The sequence below is a fragment of the Heterodontus francisci genome, chromosome 17 (genome assembly GCF_036365525.1).
Source record: "Heterodontus francisci isolate sHetFra1 chromosome 17, sHetFra1.hap1, whole genome shotgun sequence".
NCBI classification, from domain to species: Eukaryota; Metazoa; Chordata; class Chondrichthyes; order Heterodontiformes; family Heterodontidae; genus Heterodontus; species Heterodontus francisci.
In genome coordinates, this window is record NC_090387.1 from 84819521 (window position 1) to 84833108 (window position 13588).

Here is a 13588-nt window from a genome sequence, read left to right on the forward strand (position 1 = left end):
GTTTAAATTTCTTCAGTGTGCTGCTGTCTGGTGAAATTTGACAGAACTGGTTATTTTTAGCATGCTGAGTATTACTGCATAACTAAGTAGCACGTGACACCATGTTCAAATGTATAAATTTCCTGAGCAATACACAAAAGGGGTGAATGAGTGTACTATGGAATTCCATTCCTGGATTACATACGAACTAGGAGCAAGAGTAGGCCATTCAGTCCTTCAAGCCTGCTCTGCAATTCTATAAGATCATGGCTGATCTGTTTGTGGACTCAACTCCACTTTCCTGCCTACACCCAATACCCTTTGACTCCCTTGTTTGTCAAGAATCTGTCCACCTCTGCCTTAAAAATATTCAATGACCCTGCCACCACCACTCTCCGGGGAAGAGAGCTCCACAGACTCATGACCCTCAGAGAAAAAATTTCTCTTCATCTCTATCTTAAATAGGAGACCCCTTATTTTTAAACTGTGTTTTAGTTTTATTCTCTCCAACAAGGGGAAACATCCTTTCCACATCTACCCAGTCAAGTCCTCTCAGGATCAATCAGATCACCTCTCATCCTTCTAAACTCCAATGAATACAGACCCAACCTTTCCTCATAAGATAACCCTCTTATCCCAAGAATCAGTTGAGTAAACCTTCTCTGAACTGCTTCCAATGCAACTATATCCTTTCTTAAGTAAGGAGACCAAAACTGTCCACAATACTCTAGATGTGGTCTCACCAATGTCCTGTACAACGGTAGCAAAACATCTCTACTTTTATATTTCATTCCCCTTGCAATAAACGACAACATTGCATTTTCCTTCTTCTTAATCACTTGCTGTGCCTGCATACCTTTCGTGTTTCGTGTACTAGGACATCCCAATCCCTCTGCATCTCAGAGTTCTGCAATCTCTCTCCATTTAAATATATTGGAATCAGGCAGGAGTTATCCAGGTTAGCCAAAATCATCGAATTATCAACTAGTGATTCAGACTTGCACCTGGGGTGTCTCATTGGGTTTTAGACTCGTACAATAATGAGTGGGTGGTCCAAACCAAACTGGGGGTACACACATGCTCATAATACACGTTTAACATATACAATTAACTACCGCAGAGCAGAATTAGCTTGTGATGACAGAAACACTGGCTCAAAATTCCCACGGTATCATGTGATTATTTCTGCACGTCTGAAACCTGCAAACTGCTCAGTACAGCTTCAATGACAACCTACAATGACAATTGGTTGGAAGAAGAATATTGCCTCCGCATAATCCTCTGCAGTAAAAGAATAATGGGATTTTCTTGATTGACCTTAGCTGCTTCAAGAAAGAAAACAATGCTGTTTCCCATTCATTTTAATTGGATACTACTTTAGAAGAATCACTATTAAAAACTTTCAAACTATATTTTTCAGAAAGGCAATCAATTCTCTAGGGAGAATTAGCGAGAGGCAGCATGGTTTTGTGAAGGGGAGGTCGTGTCTCACTAACTTGATTAAGTTTTTTGAGGAAATGACGAAGATGATTGATGAAGGAAGGGCAGTGGATGTTGTCTATATGGACTTCAGTAAAGCCTTTGACAAGGTCCCTCATGGCAGACTGGTACAAAAGGTGAAGTCACACGGGATCAGAGGTGAGCTGGCAAGATGGATACAGAACTGGCTTGGTCACAGAAGACAGAGGGTAGCAGTGGAAGGGTGCTTTCCTGAATGGAGGGCTGTGACTAGTTGTGTTCCGCAGGGATCATTGCTGGGACCTTTGCTGTTTGTAGTATATATAAATGATTTGGAGGAAAATGTAGCTGGTCTGATTAGTAAGTTTGCAGACGACACAAAGGTTGGCGGAGTTGCGGATAGTGATGAGGATTGCCAGAGGATACAGCAGGATATAGATCGGTTGGAGACTTGGGCGGAGAAATGGCAGATGGAGTTTGATCTGGACAAATGTGAGGTAATGCATTTTGGAAGGTCTAATACAGGTGGGAAGTATACAGTAAATGGCAGAACCCTTAGGAGTATTGACAGGCAGAGAGATCTGGGCGTACAGGTCCACAGGTCACTGAAAGTGGCAACGCAGGTGGATAAGGTAGTCAAGAAGGCATACGGCATGCTTGCCTTCATCGGTCGGGGCATAGAGTATAAAAATTGGCAAGTCATGCTGCAGCTGTACAGAACCTTAGTTAGGCCACACTTAGAATATTGCATGCAATTCTAGTCGCACACTACCAGAAGGACGTGGAGGCTTTGGAGAGGGTACAGAAGAGGTTTACCAGGATGTTGTCTGGTCTGGAGGGCGTTAGCTATGAGGAGAGGTTGGATAAACTCGGATTGTTTTCACTGGAACGACAGAGATGGAGGGGCAACATGATAGGGCGGCACAGTGGCGCAGTGGTTAGCACTGCATCCTCACAGCTCCAGGGACCCGGGTTCGATTCCGGGTACTGCCTGTGTGGAGTTTGCAAGTTCTCCCTGTGTCTGCGTGGGTTTTCTCCGGGTGCTCCGGTTTCCTCCCACAAGCCAAAAGACTTGCAGGTTGACAGGTAAATTGGCCATTATAAATTGTCACTAGTATAGGTAGGTGGTAGGGAAATATAGGGACAGGTGGGGATGTTTGGTAGGAATATAGGATTAGTATAAATGGGTGGTTGATGTTCGGCACAGACTCGGTGGGCCGAAGGGCCTGTTTCAGTGCTGTATCTCTAATCTAATCTAATAGAGGTTTACAAAGTTATGAGTGGCATGGACAGAGTGGATAGTCAGAAGCTTTTTCCCAGGGTGGAAGAGTCAGTTACTAGGGGACATAGGTTTAAGGTGCGAGGGGCAAAGTTTAGAAGGGATGTGCGAGGCAAGTTCTTTACACAGAGGGTGGCGAGTGCCTGGAACTTGCTGCCGGGGGAGGTGGTGGAAGCAGGTACAATAGCGACGTTTAAGAAGCATCTTGACAAATACATGAATAGGATGGGAATAGAGGGTTACGGTCACCGGAAGTGCAGAAGGTTTTAGTTTAGACAGGCATCAAGATCGGCACAGGCTTGGAGGGCTGGATGGCCTGTTCCTGTGTTGTGCTGTTCTTTGGAAGCTTGCTCTGCCCGGTCAGTTGGAGTGACTAACACTGGCGATTCCATTATTTCTGGTCACTGGGTCAAAAAATGTGAACCTGGCTCAGGTCATAGCAATGTAGCATCACACAACTGTGCTTGAGAGACTGCTATAGCAAAATGATTAAGTACATGTGCTTGATATTGTGCTTTTTTGACAGACAACTGGTGAAAGACGCACACTATTTAGAGATTCTAAAATTGGACTGGTACTTGGGAGCAACTATTCACAGTGCAGGGTCTCAAATCAAACCAGGTTAGTAGCAGACAATGAGATTCTAGCATCTCAAGACGATCATTTTTTGACTGACTCCCAAAACAAAATCTACTTTCCCAAAATTCAAGCAACCTTTCTACAACTGTGACAATAAATCACCAATCTTGACTGCATACAAGTACGTTATTGTACACAATCTCAAGTGAAGTCAAAACTCACAATGCTTTGCTCCAAACTGCATTTAACAACCACCAAAGAAAGTCACAAGTGCAGTGTTTGCAGCTTTCACTAGAACCTTATTTGTTTACTTACCACTTCTTTCACGACATCAATAAATATTTCTACATTCCAGGTGTGGGCCTGCGCAGAGTCACTTTTATCCTTCCCATCGCTCCAGATTCCACTACCAGGGGTTGAGATGGACTGTAAGCCAAGACAAAGTATTGTGAAAAATCAAAATCAAACCAGAATGATAAGCTTGCCTGTTTCCTACTCTGAAAAATAAAGGCTACGCCAAGTCTGATTTCCCCATTTTTTTGCCTCCACTGAGCTGCAACGTACAAAGAGAAGGACATGACTCTTTGATCTCTACTGCTCCTTTACAGAATGAATTATTACAGAATTCAAGCAGACACTTTGCTTTACCAGCCTTCTGTCCCACGTCCACAGGATGAAGACGGTCACATACCCCAGGACCTTCTGTATGGTGAGGTAGCCAGGGCAGGATGACTCCCAGTGAGAGCCCAAAGCTCTGCTTCAAGGATGCCTGCAAGCATGACATGAAGGCCCTAAATGTCGACTATCGCACCTGGGAGTCATTAGCAGGCAGAAGAGGGAAATGGCAACATATCTTGTGAACTGGTGTGCACTACCATGACGACCAGTTGCTACAGCAGCTTGGCAATAGCACCAACATCAAAAACAACTCAGCGTCACTTGGCAGCTTCATGTGTGGCACTTGTGGCAGAACCTGCCTCTCAAGGATTGGCCTTCACAGTCATCAGGAAAGGTGCACCAAAAGAAGACACCCCACCTAAATGGATTGTTTGCTGTGTGTCCATCATCATTTGTAGATGGAAGGATGCCAACCAACTTACTGTTCTAACACTCCTTAATGGGTCAAAGTCTATTCCCACTGAGCATTTAAATCACCAGTCAGCATGAGCAGATCATGCCTGGGCACTTTCTACAATTCCTCGCTCAACTTGATATAGCACTGTTCCTCAGCCACCTCAGTCAGTGCACATCTGTCACACAACAGCACAGGAATTCCACCTAGACTGTGCGTCAACTTAGCTCTCACCTCAGATTCAGAAGGTTGCAAGTTCAAGCTCCAGTCTAGGACTTGAGCACATAATCTAAGCTAACAGTTACTGAAGGAGTGCTGCAGTATCGTAGGTGCTGCCTAACGATACGTTAAAGTGAGGTCTCATCTGCCATCAGGAGACTGTAAAACATCTCTTGGTACTATTCAAAGAAAAATAGAGTTTATATGGTATAGCCCATGCAACACTTATCTCTTAAACACCATCATGAACAAATTAACTGGTTATTTATCTCATTTACTTTGCACCTATTAAATGCCATGTTGGCCTACAAAGCAGTTAAGGCACTTCAAACTGTGAAGTGCTTTGGGATTTCCTGGTGGAAAGCCAAGGCATAAATACATTTTTGTTTTCTAGATTAATATATCCTCACATCAGATGGTAAAAGGTTTGTCACCATCACTGACAGCTGGAAACAGTTTGCAACTGTGCATGAGCTCACTGAAAATATTATTGGATTAGAACCGGTAAAGGACATGAACGCAAGGAGCAATAAAGGTGCCTTGCTTATTCTGGTAGCAATTTCAGGAACAGGAACAAGACAACCTATTGATGCTATTCAGATCATGGCTTACCTATCCATGTAGATGCCAGGGACAACTGACCACTGGAGTAAAAGAAATGGCAATAGAATAGACACTGGGGGTAGACAAGCAGAGAGGAAAAGTCTGAAGTCAACACATAATCGTTGCTGAAGAATCAATGAAGTAGGGGAGGGGGGCCCCAAATTGGTGAAAGAACTTTTACCAGGTTAGTCAAACTGCCTGGAGAATGGGGAAAGTACTTTTGATTTGGAAATTGACAGTAATGATTCCATCAAGCACAAATGGCAACAGGAAGGTGTGTAAGAACACTCAAGTGTGCTTTGTGAGCCCTGGCCAGGACTCCACAACATCTGAAGCTAAGGCTGTGGGGAAAGTTAATGGGCTCCAGAAAACAACATAGATATGCTGTCCACATCTTCACTGTCACTACTAAAACGTGTTAAGAACATAGAAAAGGTTAGTTTTGCAGACTTGAAGCATGTGTGCAATTCATTGCAAAGAGATTAGCTAGGGTTTACCATTACTGTTCTCACCAATTCACAATTTCCCACCCATTCAACTTCAGTGGACGGAGGTCATGGGCTGACAATTGCATAAGCCTAAAAACCAGGCCATGGTCCCTGGGAGCTGCTAGAACTCAAAACAGTTCAGCATATTTACAGACTGTGAAAGAAGATGCATATGGAGAAATAAACACGTGAGGTTTGAAGTGATAATTTTAGAATGAGGACAGATAGACATCAAGACTGCATGCATCTGGTTCAAAACTGTTACATTACATAGACAACAGGAAGCTGAGACACTGAAGGCTGTGTGTGGATATGAGGTTATCCTGCAGAGGACTTGGAATATATGGTGATGTGGTTACTAGTGGGAACCTTGGCTGCATGGCATATGATTGAAGGTCAGTATCCTCACATGACTAAATGAGTCCCAGCTGAGGAAACAACCAGGGGAATGACAAAGCTGTGATAGAAATACCTGAATTGAACAGCGGCACCAAGCTGCTGGTATAAAGAAAACCACACCATGTTGATGCTGTATCTCATTAGTTCAACAGCATAACCCTACAAGTTCTTCATATATTCCGATGTTTTCACTTCCTTGCATTATTCTTACTTGTAAGGAAATGCCATCGGTCAAGCCTGAATGCGTCCGAGCCATCATTCCCAACACCCTGGCAACCTGAGAAGCTGTTACTTCCCGAAGCCCAAACTGCAAAATGATCTGGTGGCATTCTTCAGCACTAAAAAAAAAGATTAATGCTCAGTTAGTGAGAAAGCTTTATTTTCCAAGATACAATTACTTGCAAGTACAGAACCAAAAATAATGGATTTCTTTGACTGAAACTTTGACTCAATACTAAAACGGATGTAGAACTTGCAGCGTTTATTGGGAGAGTAGCCTCAACATCAATGTAGTCTTCATACTGCAATAATAAATTTGTGCAAAGTCAACCCCCATAAAAATGCCTCCTTCCCTGGAGGAAAAACATTTTGAATTCTAAATGTCGTAAAGGGAGACACCTGTAACAGTTACTTGTTCACATGTACCCTCCAACTGGACACACAATCAACAGCAAACTATAGCATGACTCTCCCACAGGCAGGGCACACATTTAAAGGTAGATCATAGAACAGCATCCTGATCATAACTGCAATCCAACTAGTTTTTAGAAAACAACATACAAAACAAATCAACACTCTATAATCTGTCACAAAATGTAAATCACAGGGGACAGATTCAACAATCAGGATCTCAATACCATCTTATTACTCATGCTACACCAGGCTCATGATAAAATAAGTGCCACGATAAAAGGGTGAATGTAAGATGGACATGCATAGATTTACCACAAGCATGTAATTTTAAGGGGAATAGCAGTATAACACACAAATTTTAGGAAGGCAAATGGCATGGCATGTTGGCTTTTATTGTAAGGGGATTGGAGTACAGGAATAAAGAAGTCTTACTAAAATTGCACAGGGCTTTGATGAGACTGCACCTGGAATACTGTGTGCAGTTTTGGTCTCCACATTTAAGAAGGATGTACTTGCACTGGAGGCAGTGCAGTGAAGATTTACTAAATTGGTCCCTGGGATGAAGGGGTTGTCCTATGATGAGAGGCTGAGTAAATTGGGTCTATATTCTCTGGAGTTTAGAAGAATGAGAGGCGACCTAATTGAGACATACAAGATTCAGAAAGGGCTTGAGAGGGTAGAAGTTGAGAGATTGTTTCCGCTGGTCGGGGAATCTAGAACGCAGGGGCACAGTCTCAGGATAAGGGGCCGATCGTTCAGGACTGAGATGAGGAAAAATTACTACACTCAAAGGGTTGTTAATCTTTGGAATTCTCTACCCAGAGTGTTGCGGATGCTCCATCGTTGAATACATTTAATGCTGGGATGGATAGACTTTTGGTCTCTCAGGGAATCAAGGGATATGGGGAGCAGGCAGGAAAGTGGAATTGAAGCCCAAGATCAGCTATGATTGTATGGAATGATGGAGCAGGCTCGGTGGACCATATGGTCTACTTCTTCTCCTATTTCTTGTGTTCTTGTGAATTCCCAGTCTGAACTTCAGTATCTTATAAGTTTTAGGGAGCACTGAACTGAAGAACACAGATTCCCAACGCCTTGTGACACATGCCTTTACAGCTCTCCATCCAGGGCTTTGGGTCTGCACTAACAGAGCACCACTAACTGCGAAGCGACATTATCACTTCACCGATTCTCTGCTGCATTCACTAATGACTGTTTTTACAAAGAATGTATACATGGACATTAATGAACATTAGTAGACTTAAGGGACCTGTGGACAAGAACCAAAAAGTAAAGAAGTTTAAAATTCTCTATTAATGTTTACAGGTGACACAGATTATTGCACCATTGTGCGATACCACCATGTGTCAAGACACGAGTTAGTGGCCACAATTTAGAACTGTACAAGTTCTCTGATCCAACTGTACTACTTGGGACATGCCACCTGAGCTTGTGCAGTTACCCATAGGTAGAATGAGGAAAACAAAAAATGCAAGAGGCTGTTTGTAGCACGAGCAGCATCTTGGGAGCAAGTATCCTGTCTGCACTCTCAGCAAGGAATCTTCTACTGTGCAGCAGAGGAAAACTTTAAAGACTGTTGTTTAAGTAGGGCATTTGCTCATTTCAAGAGGTCCATATGCTCAGTATGGATGCCACAAACATTACAGCAGGAAGGTTTTGGCCGGAGTCCCTACAACAGGAACAACATTTTGTGCTCAATGGAACCAATGTCATAGAATTTTACAACACAGGAACAGCCCGTTGCACCTGCTCTCAAAGAGCTATTCACTTGGCCCCATTACCGTGCTCTTTCCACAACTGATTATGCTTTCACCATTGGTTCTGGGAGGCCATTCCATATCCCGACAATCTCGTGTAAAAAAAATTCTCTCTGTTCAATTATCTTAAATTTATACCCTCTGGTTAACAAATATAAATACTTTTTCCTTACTTACCTGAATTAATGTTATAAATTTGAACACCTCTAATTTTCAACCTTCTCTATTCTAGAAAATAGCTTCTCTGGTCTCCGTTCATAATAAAGCCTTGCTTCCCTGAGATCATCTCAGTGCATTTGGACTCTCTCCATATATTCACATTCATCCCAAAGTAAAGCATACAAAACTGGACACAATTTTCCAACTGCGGGCTGACCTTAACTCTTATACAACCTAGTGTCCCAATTGTCATTTCCATTACAAACAGCATTCTCGAATTTGCATACATGGCTCAAGTATTTTTGCTCCTCTACTCTTTATAAAGATTTACCATTTATATACACATTTCTTTCCTTTTTAACCTCAGAATGCATCACATTACAATTTTCTGCATTAAATTTCACTAGACATCTGCACACCCAATCTGCAAACCCATTATTGCTATGAATAAAAAGGTTTCCAACTGTCGGCGTCAAAAACGCCGAAGTCAAATGCAGCATTGAATCCATCTCACTTCCCTACAAGCATAAACTAGGTCACTATTCATTGGTGAACCGCAGTGATTGCAGACTCAAGTGGTTATTTCACCACCGAGCTGGCAGTTTAATAATTTAATCTAACAGTTGTACCTTTCAAACATGAAGGGTTTTACTTTCCCCACAAGGTAAAATTAATCTCAGTGTTCAAATTACCAATAATATTCTAAGTGCTGGGAGTACTACTGCACCACAGTGATGCAGTGCATGTTTTAATTCTCTTCCCTCTCCGCTGCCCCCACCCCACCAGATCTCAGCTATGTTACTACATTAGGCTGTCCTAATGGAGGGAAAGAAAAATATGCCAGTCATACTTTCAAACCACTTTCATGCATCGTTTAGAGCTACATTTGCAGAGATCTGGAATTAGGTACCTGTGTTTTGTATTTGCCGTTTTTTTTGTTTCAGAACATTTGGGGGAGGGGGGGGGGGGAAACGAAATAGAAGAATTCATCCTCAAAAGGGTTAATTCATTAAAACTCAAGTTTAAAAGCTCACTTTATGAGCAGCAAGTGTTGATGGCACTGGCAGAACTCACTGCCCCCAGCAGCAATATTTATATTCAAGAACTTTACTGCTTGAATGCTACCGTCATTTCACCTTTAATGCAGCCCACATGATTATACTCAGCAACTCCCGAGTGCAGTTTAGTAAAGAACACTTTTCTAGCAGAGGGCTGGAACACTCAATTTAATATTCACAAAGAACAAACCAGCAAGAGAACTTCATTTTTTTTTTAATGAAAGCAGACGGGATCCTTGCTATTCATCGAACAAACTGAGGGAAAAATTCCAGCAATTCAAGAGTAGAACTGAAATAAAGATTGCACGAACTGGGAGGTAAACTTAATGAGGTGAGCATTATTTACAAATAGCCCAATGAAAGTCAATTACAAATGGATTTATATTTACCTTGTACAAAAGCCATAGCCTACTTCTTGCATAAAATCTGCTAGTGAGCTGTCCATCATTGTTTTCGCTATCCCTCCCGAATCAGACAGGATCCTATCCATCAGAATGTCCCGTTTTTCAGGATATAGCAGTGGTGCAAGCACCACAGGGCAACGCTCTTGCGGAAAATCTGGTTTAAAAAAATTCAAGAAACAGTAATAAATGCAGTGCTTTTAAGGGTGTATCAACAGATACAGAAATCAAGAGAAGAGATCCCTCCAAAAACCTAGTCATTTATCCCAAAAATGTGATTAAAACAATTCCTGACAAGGGTTGGATAAATTTCCCTTTCTATTTCCACCCACATTCTTTGCCTGCCAGCCCACATAATATGCAACCTGCCCCAGATCACTGTCAGAGACCATCCAGACAACATTCTCTCCTGTAATTTCTTCTCCCTCACCCGTCCCTGCCTTATCCTTCTGGCACAGCCACTACCTAGTACCTCCCCATTCAATGTAGCATAGATGAGCAATGAATGTTGGGTGAGGACACAATCAGCTTGGATACAATGTCCCAACCAAAGTTGAATATCCTGTCAACGCTATCTACAATTATAAGGAATGCCCATTTAGACAAGGTAGCAGAGGAGACCAGCACCTGTAGAACTGTACCTCAGGAATGCACATATAAGCTTGGCAATGTGAAGTACAGTGCACTTGCCCTTTCCCAACTTCCAGCATGCTAGGTGGCAAGTGCAAACTAGCAGCCAAAGCAGCTCAGAGCAATCTCTTTCTCAACTTCGCCCTCTCAAAAGCACAGGTTGGTTGCTGAAATCAACTCACTTGGCATTTAGGACCCTCTGTCTCCTCATTTTCATGGCTATTATTCATGGATAAGCCTCAACAGTGAATGTCAGCAGATTATTCAACCACAGCCAATCCTAGCCTGTTCTTACCTGACATAAGTACACAGGCACACACACTTTGGGACTGATCAGGACCAGGATTCATATCCTACCTTACCCAGAAAGAAACACCAAGACCAACTGTATCATACTCAGCCACTCCACTGATTGAAATCCGTTAACTCAGCTTGAGCCAAGGATCAAACTCAGGATTTTGACAGTCTCTACAGCTCATCCACTCAATGGATAAACTGGCTAAACCATCGCAATGCTGAAGCTATATGAATCAGGAGCACTTCATGTGGGCATTTTGCTACTGCGCTATTGGGGCTTATAATATTTGTGAACACTTTCACCATATAAACACTTCAAGAAAGAGGCTCAATACCACCTTCTCAGGGCAACTGGGAATGAGCAATAAATGCTGGCCTTACCACTGACGCCCAAAAAAGAATTTCAAAAATTTCTAAGACAGCCAACATTGGGAGCTTCAGGCATTCCATGGAGCATAGAAATATAGAAACATAGACACTAAAGGGCACAGGAAGTGAGCTATCCAGCCTAATCCCATTTTCCAGCTCTTGGTCAGTACCCTGGTAGATCACAGCACTTCAAGTGCATATCCAAGTCTTTTTTAAAAATGCAATGAGGGTTTCTGCCTCAACCACCCTTTCAGGCAGTGGGTTCCAAACACCCACAACCCTCTGGATGAAAAAATTTCTCAACTCACCTCTAATTCTTCTAACAATTACTTTCAATCTCTGCCCCTGGTTGTTGACCTCTCTTGCGAATAGAAATAGGTCCTTCCTATCCAATCTATCTAGGCCCCTCAACTTTATACACCTCCACTAAATCTCCCCTTAGCCTCCTCTCTCTCTCTAAGAAAACAAACCCAGCCTATCCAATCTTTCGGCATAGCAAGAATTCTCCATTCTTGGCAACATCCTTGTAAATCTCCTCTGTACCCTCTCTAGTGCAATCACATCCTTTATGTAATGCTGTGACTAGAACTGTACACAGTACTCCAGCTGTGGCCAAACTAGTATTATACAGTTGGAGTATAAACACCTGCTCTTATATTCTATGCCTCAGTCATTAAGGGAAAGTATCCCATAGGCCTTCTTGACCACCTTATCTACCTGCCCTGCTAACTTGAGGGATCTGTGGACATGCACTCAAAGTCTCTCTGTCCTCTACCCTTCTCAGTACCCTACCATTTATTGTGTATTCCCTTGCCTTGTTTTCCCTCTCCAAATGCAATACCTCACACTTCTCTGGATTGAATTCCATTCACCACTTTTCTGCCCACTTGATCAGTCCACGGATATCTTCCGGCAGTCTACAGATTTCTGCCTCACTATCAGTCACATGGCAAACTTTCGTTTCATCTGCAAACTCGTTAATCATGCCCCCTACATTTAAGTCTAAATCATTGATACATATCATGAAAAGCACTGAGCCCTGGGGAACCCCACTGGAAACAGCCTTGCAGTATTAAAAAGAACGGTCGTCCACTACCCTTTTCTTCCTGCCGATGAGCCAATTTTAGATCCAACTTACCACTTGCCCTTGAATCCCACTGACCAGTCTGCCATGTAGGGCCTTGTCAGAGGCCTTGCTAAAATCTATGTAGGCTACATCAAATGCCCCTCCCTCATCGACCCTCCTTGTTACCTCAGAATATTCAATCAAGTTTGGCAGACACAACCTTCCCTTAACAAATCTGTGCTGACTGTCCTTGATTAATGTGTCTTTCCAAATGCAATTTATACCGTCCCTCAGAATTTTTTTCCAATAATCTGTAAGCACTACCCTTTCCTCATTTTTGAGCAATGGTAAAACATTAGCAATCCTCCAGTCCTTCAACACCATGCCTGTAGTCAGAGGGGACTGGAAAATGATGATCAGAGTCTCTGCAATTTCTTCCCTTGCTTCTCTTAATAGCCTGGGATACATTTCATCTGGGCCCTACTTTTAACATTTCACGGATGCTAAAACCCCTTGCTATTTCCTCCCTCAGTATTTTTATCCCAGCAATATTTCACACGCCTCTAACTACAATGTGTGCTTTGTTCCCCCGTTTTGTGAAGACAGACACAAAATATTCATCAAGAACCATGCCTACATCTTCCGTATCCACACGCATGATACTTTATTGGTCTCTAATCTGCCCTACATTTTCTTCAGTTATCCTCTTGCTCTTTATGTAGTTCCAGAACATCTTTGGATTTTCCTTCATTTTACTTGCCAATATTTTTTCATGCCCTTTTCCTTTTCAGCTTCACCCTTACTCTTTCCGTATGCCTATATGCTGTCCATGGTATTGAGCTCTCGGCATCTGACACAAGCCAGAGTCATAGTCATTTACGACACAGAACGTGGCCATTTGGCCCGTCGTATCCATGCTGGCTCTCTCTGGAGCAATCCAGTCTGTTCCACTTCCTCTCTTGATCCACATAGCCCTAAAAGTTTATTTCTTTCACATGTGCATCCAATTTCCTTTTAAAATCATTGATTATCTTCTCATTCATCACGCTTGTGAGCGAGTTCCAGGTTATTACCACTTCCTGAGTAAAAAAATTTATTCTTCACATTCCCCCTGCATCTCT

The 13588-nt window shown here is 42.6% G+C and overlaps 1 protein-coding gene across 1 annotated transcript in view; it reads right to left on the reverse strand.

Moving 5' to 3' along the window:
• cnot1 (CCR4-NOT transcription complex, subunit 1) overlaps positions 1-13588 on the reverse strand; it is a 198867-nt gene that overhangs the window by 137395 nt on the left and 47884 nt on the right. The window contains exons 7-9 of the mRNA XM_068048909.1: positions 10094-10262; positions 6288-6414; positions 3611-3721 (exon numbers count right to left, since the gene is read on the reverse strand). Coding sequence (XP_067905010.1) covers positions 3611-3721; positions 6288-6414; positions 10094-10262 — 407 coding nt within the window. The remainder of the gene's footprint in view (positions 1-3610; positions 3722-6287; positions 6415-10093; positions 10263-13588) is intronic.